This window comes from Capricornis sumatraensis, chromosome 2 (genome assembly GCF_032405125.1).
Source record: "Capricornis sumatraensis isolate serow.1 chromosome 2, serow.2, whole genome shotgun sequence".
In the NCBI taxonomy this organism is placed as follows: domain Eukaryota; kingdom Metazoa; phylum Chordata; class Mammalia; order Artiodactyla; family Bovidae; genus Capricornis; species Capricornis sumatraensis.
Window position 1 is genome coordinate 212,572,102 of NC_091070.1, and position 24,765 is coordinate 212,596,866.

General features: G+C 50.4%; 2 protein-coding genes across 3 annotated transcripts in view; one reads left to right on the top strand and one right to left on the bottom strand.

Moving 5' to 3' along the window:
• CSMD2 (CUB and Sushi multiple domains 2) overlaps positions 1-24,765 on the top strand; it is a 678,038-nt gene that overhangs the window by 314,548 nt on the left and 338,725 nt on the right. The window lies entirely within an intron of this gene.
• HMGB4 (high mobility group box 4) lies at positions 6,661-7,245 on the bottom strand. The gene has a single exon (XM_068992080.1). The coding sequence runs from the start codon at positions 7,243-7,245 to the stop codon at positions 6,661-6,663; it is 585 nt and encodes a 194-aa protein (XP_068848181.1).

Here is a 24,765-nt window from a genome sequence, read left to right on the forward strand (position 1 = left end):
TGATCCACTTCCAAGCTTACTCAGTTACTGGCAGGATTCAGGTCCTTGCAGGTTGTTTGACTGAGGGCCTCAGTTCCTTGCTGGGTGCTGGCCAGAAGCCTCCCTGAATTCCTTGCCATGTGGACCTCTCTACAGGGTGGCTTTCAACGTGTCAGTTGCTTCAAGTAAGCGAGAAAGAGAGAGAGAGGAGAGACCAGGAGAGTCTTTTATAGTCTAGTCCCTTCTGAAGAAATGACATCCTATCACTTTTTCCCTGTTCTGTTCATTAGAAGGGACTCACTCAGTCCAGCCCACACTCAAAGGGAGGAATCACACAAGGGTGTGAATGCGAGGAGGCAGGGCTCATCGGGAACCACTTCAGGAGCTGAATATGGGCGAAAGTGCACTAACAAGGCGGCAGTGGCTGGATTATGCCACGTCAGCCTCCCGTCGGGACACCCAGCCGCCGAAACCCCGCCGCCGTCCAGCCACTGCTCAGCCAGCGGGGCAGTGCAGGAACTGGAGAGGGCAGCAGAGGAGCGGGGCTGGTACAAGGCAACCCTTATAAGCAGATGGCCGCCTGAGAGTGCTCACTGCATCGCTGCTGATCCACCTGAGGCCAAGGCCAGTTTGCAGGATCACATGACCCCCTTCTGGCCTTTAGCCAAGCTCTTTCTCTTGCCTGAGCTGCTCTTTTGTGTTTTGTTCTCTCCTTCTTTAAACCATTCATTAGAGACCAGGGCAGGCAACCCCATCCACTGGGCACTTGTCACATACCAGGCTTCATTTACAGTGATGTCCCAGACATTTCATTTATTCTCCAGGTATCGTTTGTGGGTTTGTGACTAGAGGTGCAGGTGTTGTTTGTGGGTTTGTGATTGTTTGTGGGTTGTGACTAGAGGTGCAGGTATGGTCTGTGGGTTTGTGATTGTGGGTTTGTGACTAGAGATGCAGGTGTTGTTTGTGGGTTTCTGATTGTGGGTTTGTGACTAGAGGTGCAGGTGTTGTTTGTGGGTTTGTGATTGTTTTGGGGTTGTGACTAGAGGTGCAGGTATGGTCTGTGGGTTTGTGACTGTGGGTTTGTGACTAGAGATGCAGGTGTTGTTTGTGGGTTTGTGATTGTGGGTTTGTGACTAGAGGTGCAGGTGTTGTTTGTGGGTTTGTGATTGTTTTTGGGTTGTGACTAGAGGTGCAGGTATGGTCTGTGGGTTTGTGATTGTGGGTTTGTGACTAGAGATGCAGGTGTTGTTTGTGGGTTTCTGATTGTTTGTGGGTTTGTGACTAGAGGTGCAGGACAGGACAGAAGGGTGCCAGTGCTTTGTGATTTCACTCTGTGACCTCACCCTGGCCACAGACTTGATCCTCAGTCCCATAGGCCCAGAAACTGGACCTTTTGGTCCCCAAGCAGCTGATGCTTTAGTGAAGACTGAAGTTAATGCCAAGATCCCAATACTTCTGTGTGGCCCAGGTGCTAATTGATCATTGTTTGCAACTGGGATCAACTTCTCTGTTGTGGTTTGAGGGAAGCCCAATCTATATGTATGTATGTGTGTATATGTGTGCATGCACATGTATGCATGCTAAGTCACTTTAGTCATGTCTGACTCTTTGCGACCCTATGGACTGTAGCCTGCCAGGCTCCTGTGCCCATGGAATTCTCTAGAAAAGCATACTGGAATGGATTGCCATGTCCTCCTCCAGGGGATCTTCCCAACCCAGGGATCAAATTCCTGTCTCCTCCAGCTTCTGCATGGCAGGTGGATTCTTTACCGCTGCACCACCAGAGAAGCCCATACATTTGTGTACACATCAAAGCCTATACATATTCTTTTGCCAAGTTCAGAATCAGTTGGCAGATGAAGAAGACAGACAGATGAGGATTAGCCTCTCCCCTTTGTTACTGATGAACCCGTTGGAGAGGAGACCTGAGTAAACTTTGCAGCCAGGGTTGAAGGGGTGGGACAGGGAGGTGGGGGAGAAGAGAGGAGAGCAGGTCAGCCCTTCCTCTAAGACTCACTTGGCAGATCAGTGATGCCTCCTCATCAGCGTAAATGCCAGGGCTGCATGAGAGAAAAGAACTCCATGATCCTGGGACCAGCAGCATCCTATTACCGGGGAACTTACAGAAATGTGCATATTAGGCCCCACTCCCAGAAAAATGGACTCAAACTTTAGGGGTGGGACCCAGCATTCTGTGTCTGAATGAGGTCTGGGGTGATTCTGATGAAGGCTCAAAGCTGAGAACCACTGGTCTAGTCGGAGCTGCACCACCTGAAAATCTGAGCCCTAAGAAGCAGTGTTCCCCTAGAATGTTTTGCCATCCTCGTCTGCCCTTCCTCCCATCTCTGAGAAAATGAATCATAGGAGAGAAGTTTCATAGCTTCCACATTTGGTTTTTAGCTGAGAACTCTCCCAGGAGGAGCAGGTGGAGGCTCCTGAAGGGAACAGCTACCCACTCCAGTGTTCTGGCCTGGAGAATTCCACGGACTGTAGAGTCCATGGGGTTGCAAAGAGCTGGACATGACTGAGTGACTTTCACTTCATGAAAGGGAGGGGTGCCATGCATTTGGCATGTGCTGGCCTTGCCTCCTTCTCTTGCAGACCTTGGAGGGACCAGCATCCCCTTAGTGGGACTTGGTAAGCTCCAGAATGACTTAGCCAGAAGTGGAATGGAAGCAGGAAAGCCTCTTTGACTCCTCTTTGCACTGAGGTTTCACCATAGACTCCTTGCCAAGGCCTGTCCCTCTCCAACTGCATCTGCCCACTCACTCACCCCTCTAGTCATTCTAGCCTCCCTTCTGTCCAATATGCCAAGCCCATTCCTGCCTCAGGATCTTTGCACTTGCTGCCCTTCTACTTGAATAGCTCTTCCCTAAGACCCTGGCCAGCCTGGCTCCTTCTTGTCCTTTATTTTTTAAGTTTTTAATTAGAAGATAATTGCTTTGCATTGTTTTATTGGTTTCTGCTGGGCAGCAACATGAATCGGCCATAAGTGTGTGTGTGTGTGTGTGTAGATATATATATATCTCCTCTCTCAAACACAGATGTCATCTTCTCTGAACACCCATTTAAAGTGGCCGCAACCCCACTTGTCATGATTTATCTCATTACCCTAGGTTATTTTCTTCAGAGCATTTGACACTCTCAAAAAAAATGACCTGGTGTGTTTATTTGTTGACTTGTTTACATATTTATGAGAGATCAGGGATGCTGCTGCCTCTAGCACTAGAACAGCTCCTGGTATGTCGCTGGCATAAGATTTATGTGAATATTTGCTGAATAAATGAACGAAAATGCTCTGGGAGAGAAGGTTCAGAGTGGCGTGATTCAGGCATCTAGACAGCCATGGGCCCAAAGATTTGGTCTCCTTCTTCCTGAGGGCAGAGGGCAGGGGCACACGAGTCCAGCCTTGAGGATCTGAGGGGAATGCGAGCACCACACCAGGCTTCCCGCCTGCTTTTCCTCTCCCCCATAATCTTAGGCCCAGGCTCCCCCTACTTCTCCCCCTCCACCCTCCCTCCCTACACTGTCATTCCATTCCAGTCATTAGAAGCCAGCAGATTCACACGCTCCTGCCGGCTTTTACATAAAGGAATGTTTAATAGAGTTAGTTTTCAGCAGGAGTACCGCAAGCCATTGTCAAAACTCTGACTTGGCCACCCTCATTCGCATAATTAATCACACCGGAAAGCAGAACAGGGTGGCATGAGGGCTGGGGCCCAGCTCTGCGGGGGCCTTCTTCCCAGAGAAGACCGTGGTGGGCCGCACAGCCACTGCCCACCAAGAGTCCACAAACCAGGCTGGAAACGAGACAGCCTAACGAACCACGGCAGAGTGGTACAGGTCAAGATCTAATTAGCCCTGGGGGGCCCTCCTCCCCGTTCAAGAGTTTGGGAACAAAGGAAAAGAAATTAAACAAATAGGGTGGAGGCTGGAAGGAGAAAGAAGGTTAAAGATGGCTCCTTTTAGAATGCAAGGAGGCTGTCATTTAATGAGTACTGTGTTAGTTATCTGCTGCTGTATAGCCAATTACCGCAAACTTGTTGCCTTAAAACATCCCACATTCATTATGCCATCATTTCTGTGGGTCAGAATCTCCTAATAGCTTAGCTGGGTCCACTGCTTGACATCTCACAAGGCCAAGCAAGTTCTCGAGGTGTCAGCCAGGGCTGAGTTCTCCTCTGGAGGCTCACCTGGGGAAGGATACACTTACTCTGTTCATGAGGTTGCTGCACTAGTTTCTTGACTCTTGGTTTTTTTTGCTGGCTGCTGGTCTGTGGCACCTTCGGTTCCTAGAGATTCCCCACAGCCTGTTGCCACACGGGCTTTCCCAGCTTGGCCACTTACTTCATCAAGCCAGCAAAGAAGATCTTTAGAGCAAATCAACCCACAGGATAGAATTTTACATACCATGGCATAATCTCAGAAGTCACATCCCATGTCCTCTGCCCTGGTTCTGTTGGTTAAAGGCAAGTCGCAGGTTCTGCCCACATTTCATGGGAAGGGGTCACACCAGGGTATGAACCCCAGGAGAGGGGAATCATGGAATAGCCGCCACTCTAGAGGATCTGCCACAGAACCTATTGTGTGCTCAGGACCATGCCAAATGCTTTTACATGCATTACATCATTTAATCGCTAAAACCACCTGCAAGGCAGGCATCATCCCCTTTGCGCAGATGAGAAATCTGAGACAGAAGGGGGAGAACTTACTGGCCCAAGGTCCTGCCAGTGATCGAAACCACTTGTGTCAGGACACTAAAGCTAGAGGCTAGAGGGTCAGGAGCAAGGGCCCGAGGGAGGGAGGGGAAGAGGTGAGCAAGAAGGTTCTTGCTATGAGGCTTAAGACCAGGAGAAACAAAGGCTGTGGCTTTCAAGTTGAGAAAGAAGAAAACTGACAGTCTCAACTTTGCCAGTGAAGCAGAAAATGAGGGTGTCTCCTGAGAGACTGGAGGTTGGGCTGGAGGGGGAGCAGAGCCAAGTTGGAACAGCAGCTTAGGGAATGGGAAGGAGGGATGGGAAAATTTGCCAGCCCGAGTACAAGTTTGCTGAGGAGGAGAAAGCTGCTTCCTCCGGGCAGACTTCAGCACTTGCCTTGGTAGTGGTCCTCAGTCCCGCCGCCCTCAGCTCTTTGTGCAGTCTCTTGCAGGCCTGGGGTTTATGCCTGTGTCCAGCCCTCCCGTGAAGGCAGGAACTCAACAGCAGACTGCACTGGGCCACCTGGTCCCCAGCACAGGGTCTGGCCCAGGGGAGCCCTTCATAAATAATTCGGCCTGATTCCAGACCCTGAATTTCTAAGTCACTCCACCATGTTACTTCTTACCCTCTAAAGGGTGAGAAATGACCCAGTTTGAAAAGACTATTCCAAAATATGTATTTTTACTTTTGTTCCGTGAGTAAAAGTTTAAACAACAGTAGGTTACAAAGATACAAATCCCTCATGGAATAGGGGTTAGAGGTGGAATTAGGGAAGTCTGTTGCGTGCATGACCTGGCGACAAAAGCAGCAGTTTTGCGGTCTCTCTGCTATCAGAAGTCAAGGACCATTTCAAAACAACCCATATCAACTTAGATTGGCAGGAAACGTTGCCCACAGCGTATTGTCGCCTGGAAAATACAGTTAGACACAGTGCAATCCCATTTGTATTCAAGGACCAGTCTTGACTCATTTTAACTGGCAGAAAACCTAACTCATACCATCTTAGATAAAAACTAAAACATGTGGGCTTATCTTCAGTCAAAGAGAACCCAAAGGGACTAATATTTTGGCCTAAGAATGAGGCAAATGACTGCCTACAGCCCCCAGGACAGCATCCTCCCCTAGGAGTCCTTATACAAGTCCTGAGATCCACTCTGATTGGACCAACTTGGATCACGTGCCCACCAGTGAGCCAATCACTGTGTCCAGTCTTGATCAGGATGGAGGTGGTGTGCTGTGAGCAGGAGGAAAAGAAAAGGGTTCTGAGTGATCATAAAGGCAACAAGTGTCCACCCTGTGGGTTATGCTTGCGTCCACAGAAGATTCACCCGGTAGATGCCCACGAAAATGTCGAGAAAAGGGTTTTCTTCAGCTCATAGTACTCAGGCAGAGTCAGATAAGCTATTTTTGTAAAATCAACCTCAAGCTTCACCCTAGTGGATAGAATGGGGACCACCCCTAAGGTCTCATCCTGGCCCACAAATAGTATCTAAGACTTACTGGAGGACCAGTTCTGGAATCCCTGCAGACACTGACTCCCCTAAGGCCCACCTAAACTCCAGTTTCCCACCCTCTGCTGGGGCCTGAATTGGAAACCTGGCATGGACATCAGGCCCTTTGCCCTCCTGGTGAGGAGGGCAGTAGGTCTGGAGATTGGGCACTGCACTCTGTGAGCAAGGTCCTCCACCCCGGAGAACCGCTTGGGACCCAGACGCTCCTACCCCTACGACTCCTAGCTTCTGTACGCCTGGAGACCCCCACACCCCACCCCACCTGCCCAAGCTAAGTGCGGCAAACACTGGCCACACACCTCTTCAGACACTGCAGCTGCTTCTCCCACAGCCATCCCCTCCCAGGGTCAGTTCCCAAACCCCAGTCTCGACTGCACCTTGCCACTCACTCGTTTCCCAAAGTGGCAGCCGTGGCCACTCTAACACCAAACACAAGACCAGAGACAGGCACACCACGGAATGGCCCTTTATTTCTAGTTGGATCCGTCGGTTGTGTCTGACTCAGCTTGCTCGAGCCCTCTGCACTGGTTCGTAGCCGACTCTTGCAAGCGCATCTTCCGGGGCTTGAACTGACTACGGTAGATGCTGAGTTCCTCTCGGTACTTAGCCCTCAGGAGAGCTGCCCTTTGTTCGTAGGGCTGCTTGTCTACATCCGTCTTTGCAGACCACATCTTCCCCGAGGCCTTGGCCACCTGTACCACTGACCAGCTTGGATTCTCACTCTTGAGCTGGGCGTAATGGTCTTGGCAGAAGAGTAGGAAGGACGATGGAGGCCGTCTGGGTGCGTGGGGGTCCCGCTTTCTCCTTTTCTTCCTCCTGCCTAGGTAATTCATCATCTCTTCTTGGTATCGGGCTTTGTCGAGCTTGGCCAGGGCTTCATATTTGGCCTTTTCATGCTTTGAGATGGATCTCCATTTTTCTGAACACTTTCTAGAAAACTCTTTAAAGCCAAGGTAGGTATTGGGCTGCTGCTCCTTGAACTTGTTTCTGTAATTCAGCAAAAAGTGGATGTAAGAAGAGACATTTGCCTTAGGCTTTAGGTGATCTCTTTTTCCCATGTTCATAAATTCATTTTCTTTTCTGGACGCAGTAATTTGAACAGCAGAGACCTTTGTCCCCCACACTTCAGAAGTATTTAGTAGCTGCTCTGCTGGCAGTGAAATTTTCTGTCTGTCTGAGCTGTGGGCAGGGGTCAGCCTTTTCAGTGGTGGTGGCATTGTTGGGTCAGAGGGGACTGTGACGTCACTCACAGGCCAGCCACTCCAGGCCAGTGCTGGTGGCATTTGCATACAGGTGCTCTTATTGGTTGGCTACTTGGAGGTCACATTTGCTTCCCGTGGAAGATGATGGGTTATCCAGGGAAGGCTCTAGAGCAACCGTGCCCCCTGCAGTCTTTCTCCCTGGCTTCCTGGGGGCAGCGTGCTGGGCTCAGGTGGGGAGCTCTCCATCCTTTGGATGCAGTAATGAACCACAGAGTCTGCCTTCCTCGCCGTACAGTTGTCAAGATGCCTCCTCAACCTTTCCAAAGACAGCCTGGAAATAATGAACATGAGGAGGTGGATGGCTCCAGAGCTGTCATGATAAAATGTGAAGTTTTTCCGTTTGCCTTGAACAGGGGCAGCTCCTACCATACAAAGAGTTTAGTAGTAACTCTAAAAATAATCAGGTATGACAGCTGTGCCTCAGTTCCTGTCAGGACAAAGTTACCTAAAATAAAACCCAAGCACTTGGCCTCTAAGTCTGAACTCTTCCTTTCTCTGAAATGAATTGGGTGGGGATTGGGGAAGAAGGGAGGAGAGCCTTAAGGTTTTACTATTATTACACCAGAGCCCATGAAAATTAGATAGAAAATTCTTGGCCTAACAGGAGGCTCCCTGTTCTCATCCCAGGGGTCCCCGTTTCTTGGGGTTAGAGTGCAAAGCTCTAGCAGCTACACTCAACCTAGTCAGCTTCTGGCATTTTGGAAAAAAACTGCAAATATTCCAGTAGTCTTCCAACTGGAGGGAAGAGAAAAGAAGAGTGCCGTTTCTTGACCTTTGGACTCTGCGGGGTACTTCCTTGAATGGTCATGGAGTTGCTATGATTCAGGGGTTGTTGATAGAACCGAGTTTACAGGGCTAGAACACTGAGCCTCATTAACATAAACATTAACATATTTAAGGTGGAACAGCCACTAACAGGCTGGAGTCTGCATCTGAACCGATTAGCCTGGCTCAAGCCTGTGCTGCATCGCGCCTGCCCAGATACTGCAGCCTTGGTGGCCGGGGGTCTGGGTGCCTGGCCTCAGTAGCTGAGCCTGACAAACTTGCCTCAGACTAGACCACCACATTTTTTTTAATTATTTTTATTTATTTATTTGACTGTGTCGGTCTTAGTTGCAGCGCGTGGGCTCTTTCTAGTTGTGGTGTGTGAGCTCAGTTGCCCCACAACATGTGGGATCTTAGTCCCCCGGCCAGGGATTGAACCTGAGTCCCCTGCATTAGAAGGCAGATTCTTAACCACTGGACCATTAGGGAGGTCCCTAGAGCACATTTTGGATGTTTGCCAAGACTTTTCCCAGGACTCCATGACTGACTGCAAGTTCCATCTTATGTAAAATTGACTAGAGTCTTCAAGCCTAATTCCTAGCCCCAAATTGCAACACGGTATAGTTGGGCTACTTCAGCCAGTCCTTTCCCAAGCCTGTGATGTCTCATCTGTGGGATCAGCAATGTGGAGTCAATGTGTTCTACTGGCCAGGCAGCACCATCCCAGTGACTTGCTGTAATTTTGTGGCTGGAGTGGGAGGGCTGTAGGATGCCAGATGCCAGCCCCAGCAATCCAGGCCAGCAGTGGGGGCAGAGAGGTCTGGCCTGTGGGAACAGGTTACTCTGGGGACACTTCTTAGTCTAGGGAGCTTTTTTTCCACTCTGGTTCTTTCTCCCAAGGCTAGAGGTTGGCTCATCTGTTTGCTGGACTTTAGTGGATGGGTTGTGAAGAAGAACTTGTCTAATGTGCATACATGTTCATCAGGTTCAGCTCAGATGCACCAAAGACCCCAGCAGCTTATCTCTGTCTCCGTTCACAACCTTCCACCCGTCACCATCAGGCTAAGATCTAGAAACATCAGCCCCATGATAACCGTCTGCCAGAGCCCAGCAGATCTAGGAAGAGAAGGGGGGTGTGGCCTTTGGTGGTGGGGCCACACTCCTGACTTGGCTGGGTGGAGCGGGGGACTCCTTTGTCTGGTGGAGCCGCAGGAACAGTAAATGCACCTGACTTTCTCAACTGGTGCCGTGTGCACGGGTATCTGAGGTTTGTTCCTTTCCATCTTTCCTGCCTGCTGCGTGTCCTGGGAAGCTGACCCATATGGACCATATCAGTGGCTCCTGTGCCCTCTGGCTTCCATTTCGGTTCGCCAATGGGACCCCGACAGGCGATCACGGAGGGAGGGATCTGGCTCCCTCCCTGCAAGGTTGCCTGGAGCTGGCACCTCATCCCTGGGCTGCAAGTCTTGACTCCTCTTAAGCATCCTCTCTAAATGACTCTCTCCTTCCAGCTTCCCTGTCCTGCCCCCTCCAGCTGAGGGGGTAAGAGCTCCACCCTTACTAGCCTCTGAGGCCTCTGCTCTCCCCTGTGGCTTTCCAACACCTTGCCCTTCCCTTGGTAAATAGCCGCTTTGTTAAACACTCCTCAAATTATCCTGATTTGAGTGGCCATCTGCTGCCTGCTGGGCCCCTGACCTGTATGCCATGCTTCTAACCTTCCACATGGACAGCAAACAGCCGTGGAGGTGGAGAGATAAAGCAAGCGCGGGCATCCCTCCAAAGCAGAAGGGTGTGGAGCTCTGGAGGCCTGTGTGCTGTGCGGTACCACAGTGGAGAAAGGCCTGCAGGGGCTGCTGTGCCAGCCAGGAGCAGGCAGGACAAGGCCATGTGGCTTAGGAAGAAGTGTCTAATGTCCTTTGTATTATGAGATGACCTCCAGACAGGGGCGCTGCTCTGGAGGCCACGTGCAGGCTTTATGGGCCACACATTTTCTGTTGCAAGTTAGTTTTCAACTCTGCCATCATGGCTCAAAAGGAGCCAGAGACCACACCCAAATGAATGAGTGGCTGTGCCCAGATAAAACATCACAAACACAGGTGGTGTGGGCTGAGGGTCATAAGCCTGACCACTCCAGTCTAGAGATGTGAGTTCAGTATTTGCAGACTTTTGGATTGCAGTCTACAATAGGAAATGTATTCTATAAGTAAGTAAGCATTAGTCGCTCGGTCGTACGTGACTCTTTGCGACCCCATGAACTGCAGCCCACCAGGCTCCTCTGTCCATGAGATTTTCCAGGCATGAATACTGGAGTGGGTTGCCATTTCCTTCTCCAGGGGATCTTCCCAACCCAGGGATCGAACCTGGGCCTCCTGCACTACAGGCAGGTTCTTTACTGACTGAGCTACAAGGGAAGCCCGATGTATTCTATACCATGACCCATTCATGCACACGCATACAATGCCGCTAGTGGGTGCTTCTATTCTAAGAACATCACCTACATCGTCTCGTTTCATCCTTGTGACCACCCTGCGTGGGAGGTGGGGGTAGGGGTGCTATTTTTGCCCCCATTATAAAGTCTCTGAGCACATAAAGTTTTCAGGAAAAAAAAAAAAAGTTTTATGAAAATAAACTAGTTACGTGTGTGATGTACTCTTTTCTTTTCCATTCTATACTCTTGTAATCTCCTGTACTTTATTTTCTTTTCTAAAATGCACCCCTGGGACTTCCCTGGCCGTCAGGTAGCTAAGACATTATGCCTTCCGATGCAGGGCAGACAGGTTTGACCCCTGGTTGGGAAATTCTTGCATGCTACGTTGCCTGGCCAAAAATAAAAAAAAAAAAAATAAAATGCACCCCACAGTCTGATCTTGTGAATGGGTCACAATCCAGGGATAGATTTGAAAAACACTTGTGTAGGCAGGCTGGGATGGAGCCCCCACCTCAGAGGCTGTGAGAACTTCTTCACTCAGCAGTGATAACATGGCCTCTGGAGCCAGACAGACACCGAGCTCCAACGCGAGCTTTGCCACGTTAGCAGCTGGGGGACTTTTGGCAAGTCTGGCTTGTTAGAGTCTTGGCTGGATGTGGAGTGTTCAAGGTGAGGATTAACTGAGAGGATGGGAGTAGCGTGTCTGACACGGCCCCTCCCCTGCAGTGTGGGCAGGACTTGGGACTGACTTCTAACCAGTAGTGTATGGACAGGGACAGGTGACATCTTTATAGCGGAGGAAGGGGGCAGATGCTCCTGTGACCAAGGATCCACCTGAAGGCTCTTGGTAATAGACCAACTGATTATTACACCCGCCTTCTACAATGTGATAAAAGCATCTCACCCAGTGGTATTCTTCCCCCAAATCCATAATCCTGGTGTAATCAGGAGGAAAATATCGAAACCCAAATTAAAGGTCAGTCTGCAAAATACTTGATCAGTACAAAAGTGTCAAAGTCTTGAGAAAACAAGGAAAGCTTGAGAAACTGACAGACTAGAGGAGATCCTGAGACAGGATGACTCCGTGCCCAAGAAATACTGGACTGGATCCTGGAGCAAAAGGAGGCCTTGGTGGGAAACCTGGGGGAGATGAGGATGAAGTCTTCCACTGAGCCAATAGCGCTGCACCAGTGTGGTTTTGCTACATGGCCCATGGTTTCATGTAAGATGCGACTTTGGGGAGAAGCTGGGGGAGGGGTACACAGGACATTTCTGTACCGTCTTTGCTGTTCGGTTTCATCTCCCCAGCTGATAGGAATGTGTGCCCAGGGTTGAGGCACCCTGTTCTTCTTCTTTTTTTTTCTTTTTACTTTATTTTCCTTTACAATACTGTATTGGTTTTGCCATACATTGACATGACTCCACCACGGGTGTACATGCGTTCCCAAACATGAACCCCCCTCCCACATCCCTCCCCATAACATCTCTCTGGGTCATCACCGTGCACCAGCCCCAAGCATGCTGTATCCTGCGTCGGACATAGACTGGCGATTCGATTCTTACATGATAGTATACATGTTACAATGCCATTCTCCCAAATCATCCCACCCTCTCCCTCTCCCTCTGAGTCCATAAGTCCGTTATACACATCTGTGTCTTTTTTGCTGTCTTGCATACAGGGTCGTCATTGCCATCTTTCTAAATTCCATATATATGTGTTAGTATACTGTATTGGTGTTTTTCCTTCTGGCTTACTTCACTCTGTATAATCGGCTCCAGTTTCATCCATCTCATCAGAACTGATTCAAATGTATTCTTTTTAATGGCTGAGTAATACTCCATTGTGTGTATGTACCACAGCTTTCTTATCCATTCATCTGCTGATGGACATCTAGGTTGTTGTCATGTCCTGGCTATTATAAACAGTGCTGCGATGAACATTGGGGTACATGTGTCTCTTTCAATTCTGGTTTCCTCGGTGGAGGCACCCTGTTCTTAATCCTTCTCCGGGAATCCTAGGAGCACCTTTTACCCTCACTTGCAGCAGTTGTATGCTCCTGGCAGATCTCATCACAGCGTTTCTCAAATTTGGGGGCAAGCATCAGCTTTGGGGAACTTTAAAAATCCCAGGTCACAACAGCAACCCAAAAAAGTATTTGGCAGAGGCAAATGGTAACTGCCATGATGCGCTCTCCTGCCTCCCCTGCCACGGTTCCTCCTGGGGGGTGAGGATCCATGCTGCTCTTGCCCTCTGAGCAAGGCACCTGTGGCACGTGGAAAACTGGCTCCACAAAGAGGTCCATGTCCTAAGCCCCAAAGCCTGTGAATACATTACCTTACATGGCAAAGGGAACTTTGCAGATAGGATTATGTTAAGGGTTTGGGGATGGGAAGATTATCCTGGATTATCCGTGTGGGCCCGATGTAATCACATGGGTCCTTGTAAGAGGAAAGCAGGCGCTTCAGAGTTAGAGACCGAGATGCGATGACAGACGTAGAGGGTCAGAGAGACTTGAAGAGGCGGCACCGGTGGCTTTGAAGGTACGGAAAGAGACTGCAGGAGGAGAAATGAAGATGACTTACTAGAAGCTGGCAAAGGCAAGCCAACAGATTTCACCTCTAAAGCCTCCGGAGAGAGTGCAGCCCCACAGACACCTTGACCTTGGCACAGCGATGCCCACTTTGACTTCCAGAATCGTCAGAAAATAAATCTGTGTTGCTTCAAGCCACTGAATCTGCAGTGATTTGTGAAAGCTGCACTAGAAAATGAACATGGTTATCTTTCGCATCCAGCTAGAGGTCCGTAACTATCCCGGTGCTATTCTAACCCCCGCTTGTGTTAATAAAGATGAGAAATTTATGCCACTGCTGATTGGATTAGTTGAGGGAGCAGGGAGCGTGATCTACTCAATTTTACACACTTCTTCACTCACCGGCTGATTCATTAAGTCACTAATTCACTCATTGGCTTACCAGTTAATTCACGCTTACAGTCTTTCAGTTCATTCACTCACCACTCATGTGCACACACGTGCATGCACACACAACACACACACACACACACACACACACACACACCCTCAATCAGTGGCTGTGAGTTGCTGGAGCAGTGTGACTGCTGCTTTCATGGAGGTTAATGAGCAATGTTTGAGGGACGGATATGTTTCAGGAAGGAAGGTGTTGGTAGAGAGAAGCATCTGCCACTTCCTGGAAGCCAGATGGCGAAGGAGGCAGGGTCATAGGTAGATCTAGGCTCTTTGGTGCTGACCTCATGCCAAGCAATGTTACTCAATCATATGTGACTGTGATAGTTCAATAAAAATGATGATAATGCTTTAGGTAGATCACCTCCAAAAGCCCAGAGAGAAAATTATGCCCATGCATACTTCATAATGTTGGTTTCTTAGGTTGATACATGGATCATAGTTATGTAAGATGCTCATATTAGGGGGAGCTGGGGGAGGGGTGTCCAGGAAATTTCTCTACTGTCTTTGCAGCTTATTCATATTTCACAGCAGTGAGTGGAAGAGTCAGTTCTCACACTCAGGTTTGTTTGAAGTCTGTGTGTTTAGCCTCTGCTGGTGGTCTAGGAACTTCCTTGAGGCCAGGGAGAAGGCGAAGCTGGGAAGGAATAAGGCCAAGTATTACAGGAGGAGAGCCGGTGGACAGAGAAGGTGTCTACATCTCAGCACTTACGGAGCTCAGGGAGACTTTTCCCGTCAGGTGGATCCTTATTGCAGACACATCTGGTGAGGTTATCTCCAGGTCATAGGATGCCCTGAGTCCAGCAGGTGGACTGACCTAGATGGCTGAAACCTACCAGCATCTGCAGGTACACACAGAACCTGGGTCCATTTCCCTGGGCTGAGGCTGGCCAAAGCCAAGTACAGGGTCAGCATCCAGCCCAGTGGACTATGTGGACAGGAAATGGGACAGGGGATCAGGTGTAAGAATAGGGTCAGCGTGGTGGGGGCAGGCGTCCCTGCTCACCTTTGGCAGGATGCAGCAAAGGGGGAGACGATGAGATCTAGAACAAGACCAACTTTGGGGAGTTAATCCCCCAGCCAGCTGTGGGTACCTCTTGCTGGCCTTGACAGAGGCCCTTCCTGACACCCGGAGTAAGAAGCCTGGCCCCTGTTTCCGTCCAAGCCCCTGCCTCTTCCAGCCACAGTGCCTAGCTCCCTTCTTTCAAGCACACTCCTTCTTTGGGAGAGTGGTCCCCAAAATCAATCCTGGGGATTCCAGCAGGAGCCCATGCCCCAGACCCCAGGAGTGGACACATTCCCCAGCTAGACTACTCAGAGGCTCCCAGTGAGCTTGTTCTAACTGGACCCAAGGGAAGAGATCATCTCTCTGGAGGTGAAGTCAGGAGGGTGAATCAGGGAGCTGGTAATTGTGGCCGTAGTGCCAGCCTCCAGTCTGCTGACTACAAGAGTGGAAGAAGCCAGCAGACAGAGGACAGCAGAGATGGGCCCAGAAAGAGGGGCCCATGGCATCTGAGTTGTTGGATCTGCCATCCCTGGAGCCAGCTACGGTGTGACGACAGCCCCCAGTAATTTCTTCTCTGCCCCAGTCTGATTTGGTCTGGACTTCGGCCGCTTGAAACCATGAATATAAGGCATCAGCTTAGGTGTGATGGGGGTGAGTGATATAAGCCAGGAGCCCTTCCCTCCCCCATTTCCAAGGCTTCCTTCCTGTCTCCTTCCTCTCCCCTGTCTCCTTGTGTCTGCTTTGCTGCCGGGGTCCAGCCCCGGTGGATCCAGGGAATTCGAAGGGCGGACAGCGTTGGTGTGAGGAAAACTTATTTATTGATTGATATAAAAAATATAAGATTAGATTAGGAAGAAATAGTGTAGTAGGAGAATTAAGTGGAGGAAGAGGGCTGAATAGCTTGGATTACGCGGAAGACCAATAAAATTCCAGATAAGGAATTTGCACCATCTACGTTGGGCCACCGGCACTCGCTTGAATATCTAAGGGTGCCTCACCTTAGGCTCCTTTCGCACGGGTCTTAACAGCCAGGGCAAGTAAGTAGACTTGGCGAGCCTCCGCGCCCCAGATGGAAATTCAGCCTGAAATTAGAGTGAAGAGGAGAGGAAAGAAAGAGAGACATGGGGGAAACCAGTCCAGCAACTAGCTCCATCCTCTATTGTTCAGAATGCCTTTTATACTTTTGATAAAACATGGGGATCAATGAGTAACACAAAGTTGTGCAGTGTTAGCAGTCCAGACTCTTATCAAAACCAGGCTTCTCTCTCTGCATACCTAATTGTATACACAAGTCTTAGGTAATTTACATCATCTTCCAGCCAAAAGGGCCAATTAGCATTTTACAACCTTTTTTCTGATAAGGGTTTGTTAGCTAGAAGACTTATTTGTTTTGATCTTCCCAAAGTCTGGTGCCACTCTCAGAAAGCACTAAATAAAGTTACATTCTTACACAGCAAAGATACAGCAACTTATAACAAATAGCGGGAGTACAGTGATTTACAGCAAAAGAGAAGCAATTAACTCAAAAGTCTAGTGTTGCTAACATCAAAACTACTATGTATCTTTTTCTACATCCTGCTTACATTGAGTAACATCCTTCCAGGTGCCTAAAAGATAAAGAATATGGAGGTCTGGCAGCAATCCTTGAACCAACAGTGAAAACCCGTCACCAATATGATTTTTAACTCTTTAGAAAAGGCTCTGTATCTTTAAGATGCTTTTAAGCTTTGTGCCTGTCACGGTTGGGGGCTGTAAGCAATTCACAGGCTGTAAGAAGTCTGGGGAACCTGTTAGGCAAGCTAGAGAGCTATCAGAGGGGGTTTTAACTGAAACATCCCTTTCAAATGCAGAAGACTAAAGCCCTGAGTTGACTTTTTCCAGAGAATATCAGAAGAGTGGAAAAGCAGAGTACAGAGGCCGGCAGATTCTTATTTTGGGGGGTGTGGATGCTCAGGAAAATTCCAGGGAGAAAACCTGAGGTCTGATTAGTCTTGCCATCAGAGCTCTTGCCGCACGACCTTGTCACGGGTGGAATTCCTCACGCTGGCTCCCGGCACTCTACATCATGGCCGGGTCTCTGGTTTGCTGTTCAGAGAGTATGTGGACAGCATTGGCACCTCTTGGCTCGTCCATCAGAGTGAATGTTTCTTGAGCATTTAGCACGCACCACATCCTGTACTGAGAGCTTGTAAGCCCATTATCTCACGTAGACCACCTAGAGTTCTATGAGCAGGGTGCTGTTATCCATATTAAATACATGGGGAGACTGAGACGCAAAGCAGGTCAGTTACTAGCCCAGAGTTAGACAGCTGGGAAGTGTAGAGCTGAGACTTGAACACAGGTAAGTGCCTTCCAGGGCCCACATGCTTAACTCTGCCCCAAACTGCGCTGGATTCAGTAAATGTTAATTCCCTTGCTGCACGGAGCTATGACCTGGCCACGAATGATGGTTGCTGTGTCTAGGAGGCTCAGCAGGAGTTTATGAGCATCACCTTGAATCACCACAGTCGCACTGTAAGATGCACCCTGGGGAAAGAGAGGCTCAGAGAGGGAAAGCAACATCCTCTAGGTCACAGAGCCCAAGCATGTGGTGGCAAAATGAGAATCCAGCTCATCTGACTCTAGGATAGCTTCCTTGCTGACCTTAGCATTGCAATCCCCAGGACAGTTTAGCCCACCCATTCTCCAGCCACCTGGGACACTCACTCCCTCAGCTATGGCTTCAGAGCTGCTGAACCATCAGGCGGAGCTGGCTAGCTGCCTCGTGGAGGAGGAGAAGGAGCATTGAGGATGCTCAGACTCAGAATGGCAGTCGAGTGGCAGGCAAAGGCTGGCGTGGGAGTCTCCTCGATCAGCCGTCTGCAAACATTGCCTCTGGATGAGAAGCATTATCCAAATGTAATCCCCAGAGGCCTCTAGAAGGCAGGCATTGCCTCCCTCCCTGGAATGAGGGCAGGTCCCTTCTCCCGAGTCCTGTCTGCAGTGACAGGCAGAAGCTGGGCAAGGCTGAGGAGGCAGAGCTGATGGAGGCCAGGCTGGGGCTGCCAGAGGTGGCGGGGGGAGGTGACCGCCAAGTGTCCTGGTGGCACTGGGGGCCACAGAGTGGCCCTACACCATGCTGTCACCAGAGTAAATGCGGGCATCCTTATTCCCCAGGGAGATGAGGCCAGGCTGTGCTGGTGTCTGCTTAATCCCTGCGTTCTCTGGAGTGTCGGGTTCAAGGCACTGACCCCATCTTCTCTCTTCTCAAATCTAAGCAAGGGAGTAAAATAGTTCCCATTTGCAAGACACCTACTGTGTGTCAGTAGTCCTGGACACCTTATATGCAAGAGCACAGGTATCCCATTGCACAGATGGAGAAACTGAGGCTCAGAGAACTGCCAGCACATGCCTACATTTAACAGCTACTTAACCATTGAGCCCAAATTCAAATACAGGGAGAGAAGGAGACTGGAACCAGGAAGGAGAGAGGGTCTAGGTAGCATGTGAGCACGCTTTGGTCACCAAGCTCCTGAAGCCAGTGCCCTGTTCCTGGGCCAAGCCTGGTGGGAGCTGACTTTAGCATCTTCGGGTATGGGAGCCATCAGGTCTCCAGGCTGGATCTCAGATCTATCTGCAGCAACAGAGACTTGAGCTGGGGGCAGGGAGTGGTCACCTTGGGGGCCGGGGCCCAGACTTCTCTTAGATTGTGTCCCAGTCAGACCAGAGCACATGCGGATGGAGGCGTGCAGACGTGCGAGGCTTAGGACATCTTATAAGAGTGATGCAATGAGGTGGGAGAGGCAGCAACAGAGGTGGGGAGATGATGCTGGAACACGCTTTTCCACAGTCTCTACCAGGAGAGCCAAGCCTGTGGGGCCTTCTGTAACCAACATGCGTGTAGAGTCCCATCAGCTGATCGGTCCAGTGTGGGCCACATGGCCAACCCCAATCCATCCAGCTATGGCCCGGGGCCACGAGGCTGCCCCTTCCAGGAGCTGTGGGTCGAGGGAGGGAGACTGATCGTCAAAGCTTCTACTCAGAAAAGAGTAGAGCTGCCCGATTTAGAACTGGAGACAGAAGAAGAGAGTGGAGCATCCCCTGAGAAGCTGGGGGGAATGCACCACGACCCCTCATGCCCAGATCTTGGTACCCAGCACAAGTTCCCATCTCCAGACCCAACCCCATTCTGTTCACATTAGCCTCAAGGGCATAGCCTCTCCCCAGAGGCAGGAGAACCCTCACCAGGAAGCCATGCCCAATGGGCAGCTGAGCTAGGGGTGGAAGGAACTGACACCCCAAGCCAGTCCCCAGACGTTCTCAGTGTGCTCCTCGCCCATCTCACAGCCCATCGCGATGGCACTCTCATCCCAGCAGCAAACACAGCCAGGGGTCCTGTCCCCCAGCCCTCGGCGGCTCAGCCACACGCCTTCCAGGGAGCGGAGCGTCTGGAGGAAGTGCATTTCCCTGCTGTAGTTTGTGTGGGTCGCTGGAGCTCACAGTCAGCTGAGCAGAGAAGAACCCTGGTAATTTGTCGAGTTTATTGAGTTGCTTCTGGGGAAGAGAGCACATTTGCCCACGTCGATTACCAAACTCCACTGTTGCTGTACTGGGGCCGTGTCACCACGAGAAAAGCTTCCCCAAAAGGTACCAGCGGCTGCCAGGAGCCTGCGGAGCACAGCGAGGTCTGAGGGGCTGAACAAGGAGCAGCGCATCTCCATGGGAGACCAAGATGAAACCTGCCTGCCCCCGAGCCGCTCCCCAGTGTCCCCAGGCTTCCCTGCCCATCTGCCTTTTCCTCTGCTTTCCCCACCTGTGCCCGCTGCTTCCTCCAGCAGGACCTCATTCATTCTTTCAGTCACTGAGTCAAGCATTCCTTTTTCCTGTGAGCAGCATTTCCTGAGCCCTTCCCGTGTGTCAGGCACTCACGAAGTACTGAGAGAACTAAGTGAGAAGGAAATAGCTCCTGTCTTCAGGGAGCTCACAGCTTTGTGGGGAAGCAGATTCTTGTGTGATGTGTGATGAGACAAGCGCTCTGATGGAGAAAGTGCAAGGATTCTTTGCAAGAGAAAACGAGATACCCAGGAGAAGCCCACCAGGCTTCCTAGAGCCAGTGGCTATAAGATGGCCCTGGGTGGGTCAAAAGGAAGTAGCTAGAAAAACGGTGGGGGTGCGTCAAAGTAGACAGGGAGAGTTCAGCCAGGAAGTGAGCTCTTGATCTTTAGAAACACTAAGAACAGACCTTGACTGCCCCTGTGTCCAGAATGCTGGAGCTGGGATTTGTGCCTTGCCAGGCAGCAGGCCTGGGAGGCCTCTGAAGTTCTCCGAGTTCTGAGGCTAGCTGTTTCCAGGGAATTCCCTGCTGTCCAGTGTTTAGGGCACCACGCTTCCACTTCAGGAGGCCCAGGATCCGTCCCTGGTCAAGGACGATCCCATCTGCCTCTCCATGTGGCCAAAAACAAACACAATAGACTAGCTGACCCCATTCTCTTGATCACAAAGAGAACAGCTTTCAAAAAGATGCCCCCGGACTTCCCTAGTGGTCCAGTGGCTAAGATTCCACACCCCCAGTGCAGGGGGCCTGGTCAGGGAGCTAGAGCGTCTAAGAGTCTGCATGCCACAGCTAAGACCTGGTGCAGCCAAGTACATAAATAAAACAAACAAATATTTTTAAAAAAAAGAAAAGATACTTCACTGTGGAAAGCCGGAGACTGGCATCTGCATGATCTCTCATTCATTCAGTCATTCACAAAACTTGTGCCATAAGTGCTTGTACCCTCTCCCCCCAGTTGCTGGCACTCTCAGGCTTGACAGACCTTCCTCCTCGAGGCCCCCGCGGCACTCCAAGCACCCACTGCCTGAGGGCCGACTCCCACCCCCACCTCCAACGCCTGCGCACCCGACGCTCCCACCAGCTGAGCCTGGGATTTTCTGAGAATCGGATAGGTTCGTTGCCAGCTCTCTTGGTGCCAGTCATACTTGTTATTGTAATTATGTGACTTAAATTAAACATCACATAAACTGATGAAATATGAGTGTGAAAGGAAGTAGAGTTGCGCCTCTAGAAACTAAATTGAATGCTTTGGCATAGTTCCATGAAGGAGACGCTCTGAAAAGAACTGCTTCCTAAATATTAGGTGTGAATGAGGGAGAGAACAGCATGCCGCTGAACTGATTCCATCAAGGTGGGGACCAGGCCTGTCTTGCCTGCTGCTGCATTCCCGGGGCTTAGCACAATGCCTGGCACATCGCAGGTGCCCCATAAATATGTGTAGACTGGATGAGCAGTGGCAAAATTGAAACCGGTGAGCGATGCCTTGTGGGTGGGGTTTATATAAGATAGAGGAGAAACCTATGGTCAAACGAAAGACCTTGCTCTGGCATTACATGGACTGGCCGAAAAAAAAAAAAATGTACCTTCAAGTATCTTTATACTGTAATGAAAGGTTTAAGCTATGAAAGTATGCTTTTATTATCCCCCACTTCCCAGGTGGCACTAATGGTAAAGAACCCAACTGCCATGCCGGAGACACAGGAGACATGGGTTTGATCCCTGGGTCTGGAAGATCCCCTGGAGGAGGGCATGGCAACCCACTCCAGTGTTCTTGCCTGGAGAATCCCATGGACAGAGGAGCCTGATGGGCTACAGTCCACGGGGTCGCAAAGAATTGGACACGACTGAAGCGACTTAGTATGCGCTTAGAAATGATTTCTTATAAACAAATGCATCATTTGCAAGGCTTCTACAGTCAATGTCCATAAACTCTGTAAAGGGCAAGATAAATATTTTGGGCATTGCGGGTTCTAGTTGCTGTCACAACTCAGCACTGCCTTTGTAACACGAAAGCAGATGATATGTAAATGAACAAGGGCGCTTGTGACCCAGTGAAACTTCACTGACAAAAGAGAGAGCTCAGCGTGGCTTATCCGCCCGGTTCTCGGGGACGGGTTTGCTCCGTGTGCTGGGCACTCTGCCGCACTGCTAAACACATGGAGCAGGCAGTTCTGCTCTGGTGCTTGTGGAGCTCGCCTCTGAGTGAGCGAGGTGGTCATCGAGTCAGAAGATGATTACTATTTGCTGTGCTCAGAACAACGGCGGGGCATGTCCCAGGCGCAGAGGGAAACGCGCAGGGCACTGCTGCTCCCATGGGGGCAGCGAGAGGGGGCGGAGAGCACAGGAGGGATTTGGTTAAGTTTAGGATATTTTCCCAGGTAGTCAGATGGGGCAGCAGGGAACAGCATTCTAGGCAGAGGGAACAGCGAATGCAAAGACATAGAGACTGGAAAGTGTCTGGAGCTCAAAGTAGGTGTCACAAAAGGAAGAGGGAAGACATAAAAAAGGTTAGGCTTTATCCTGGAGCCAGACACTAAAGAATCTGCCCACAGTGCAGAAGAGCCGGGTTTGATCCCTAGGTTGGGAAGACTCCCTGGAGAAGGACATGGCAGCCCACTTCAGTATTCTTGCCTGGAGAAATCTATGGACAGAGGAGCCTGGCAGGTCCACGGGATTGCCAGGAGTCGGACACGACTGAGCGACTGACCCTTGTCCTGGAGCCGGTGGACCGTGGGTTTCCCGTGAGGCAGTGACTTGAGCAGATGCCGTCACAGAGGATGGATGGAGGCAGAGGACCCATCAGAAGGCTGTCTCTGTAGCGAGGGTGAGGAACGATACGGTCACAACGGGGAAAAGACGTGGCCACAGTTGGCCACGGGAGTGAAGGAGTGGAAGGAGTTGGGATGGTGCCGGGGTGTGGTGGCTGGGAGTGCGGTGTGGACCACCGGGAGAGGAAACCCTGAGGAGCAGGAGTGATGGGGAGGGGAAGCTTTGGGTTGTTCAGAGCACAGTAAACAACCCCCAGACATATAGTTAGGGAGCCAGGAGTTGAGTCTTCATAGGGTAGCTCAGGCGTCTCAGAACTGCCTGGGCACCCGCAGTGGGACAGGCGCTGCTGGGATCCAGAGCCTGGGGAAGCCAAGCGGCCCCTGTCCAAAGATAAGTCTAGAGGCTGGGGGACTCCAGCAGCCAAAGGGACTTGTACTCACCCCAGGCATTCACCCAGTTCCTGGAAAATAAGTGACATCGTGGATTTGTCTTGGGAAAAGGTTTTTTTCTCAATACAGCAAGAGTCCTAGGCTTTTGGCTAAAGAAAAACCGATGTGGAAATCATTTGTGATGAGACTGGATGTCAGGGCTGAGTTAATAAAGGCTTGCTTCAAAGGTGAGAGGGAACTCGGGTCGGGGAGTGGGAAGCAGCCTCCAAGGAGGGCCTTGGTGCCCTTTGCCGTCGCCAGGACGTTCCCACAAGGGTTCCCTGGTTGCATCATGGTGTTCTCGCCATCCCCCAGGGAGGGGAGCAGACAGCGGGTGGGAAGGGTAGAGGGCTTGGGAGTGCGGTGGCAAGCACATCCCATATGTCACATTCTCCCCGCTCAGCCTGAGCAGTAGAAGGGTGGTTTATGCATGGCCTGGAAAGATTCTTCAAGCCTGAATCAGATCCAGGCTGTGCACGTAGCTTGGGTAGGAGAGAAAGCCCACAGAAGGTGCGCTGGGAGCACAGAGGCCAGAGACTATTGACCGAGGAAGAGAGGCTGCACAGACAAGGAGACGGTGAAGCCAAACCTTGCAGATAGCCGGCTTGCAGGAACTTCTGTATCTAGGGAACCGTGGTGCAAGTGGTACCTCCGGCAAGCACGGTGCCTTGTACTCAGTATGTGCTTGGTGAGTAAATGAATGAATGGATGTTCCCCTGAAGCTGTCCGTGTTCAGGGATGCTGAGATTTAAACCAAGACCTCCTCATCTTCCTCCCTCTCAGTTTAAAATTAGGCAGCAATTCCTTGCAGATTACTGTTGTCATCTTGTGGGGCGCGTCTCTCAGCACCCCACATGTGGACTGTATGAGAAGCTTCTTAAGAAGAAATGCTTTCCACGCAGTTTGCTCTGAGCTCTATTACCAGAAGCACAACCTAGAGGTTTCTGCTGAGGAACTCAAAGCCACTTTTTCCATAATCAACTACATACATTAGAGGGAGTGATTTTTTTTTTTATTCTCTCCAAGCAAGATTCCATTAATGAAGCCCCATTTAACGGAAGTCAATTTACCAAAAAGAAAAAAAAAATTGAGCATAATTGCTTAAATACATTTTATGTTGTACTATGGTAGCAATTTACTGGGTGAACTTGGAATTCCCCAAGCCCCCCATGGTGAAGTTAATGTGGACAGAAAGATTTGAAGGGGGGGATCTCTCTTTGTGTGTTCTCTCCTTTAATTATGATTCTAACAGGGAGCAAAATTAAAGAGGATCCTGGAGGGGAGGAGGGAGGGAAAGTAAAGGAACAGAATGGAATTCAGCTTCAACAGTTCCACTGCCTTCCTTGAGAACAGAGGCTCTATCTGAGATGAGTTTGAATCCCACTTCTGCTACTTACTAGCTGTGTGAACTTGTGCCAGTTTCTTAACGGCTCTGTGCAGCCAGGCGGTGCAGCGGGAAAGGGCACAGACAGCAGCAGGTACAAAGGCTTGCATAGACGCATGCACACTCAGTTGTGTCCAACTCTTTGCAACTCTTTGCAACTCCTCTGTCCCGAATTTTCCAGGCAAGAATACTGGAGTGGGTTACCATTTCCTTCTCCAGAGGATCTTCCTGACCCAGGGATCAAGCCCACATCTCCTGCTTTGGCGGGTGGATTCTCTACCACTGTGCCGCCTGTACAAAGGCAGAGAGGCAGAAAAAAAGCAGTGCACATAAGGTCTTCTGCTTGGGTGCACAGTGTGTGTGTGTGTGTCTACATCTGTCTGTGTGACATACTCAGAGAAGGAAGGCAGGCCAAGAAGACTTCACTGGGAAGGTGACATTTGATACAAGACTTTGAGGAAGTGAGAGGGTGAAGCAGATGGCAGTCTGGGAGAAGAGCCAGTCAGCGGGCAGAGAAACGATCCCATGCAAAGGCCCCGAGGCAGCAGTGGGTGTGGCCGGTTTTGAGCAGCCTGGAGGCCCTTGTGGCTAGAGCATAAACAATAAGGAAAAGAGGAGACACGCTGGCTTTTGTGAGGAATAAGGAACAAGGCAAGGAGAGGTGAAGACACGCTGGCTTTTTTAAGACTTGGAGACTCTGGTGAAGCCTTTGGCTGTAAGAATAGAGCCATTGAAGGTT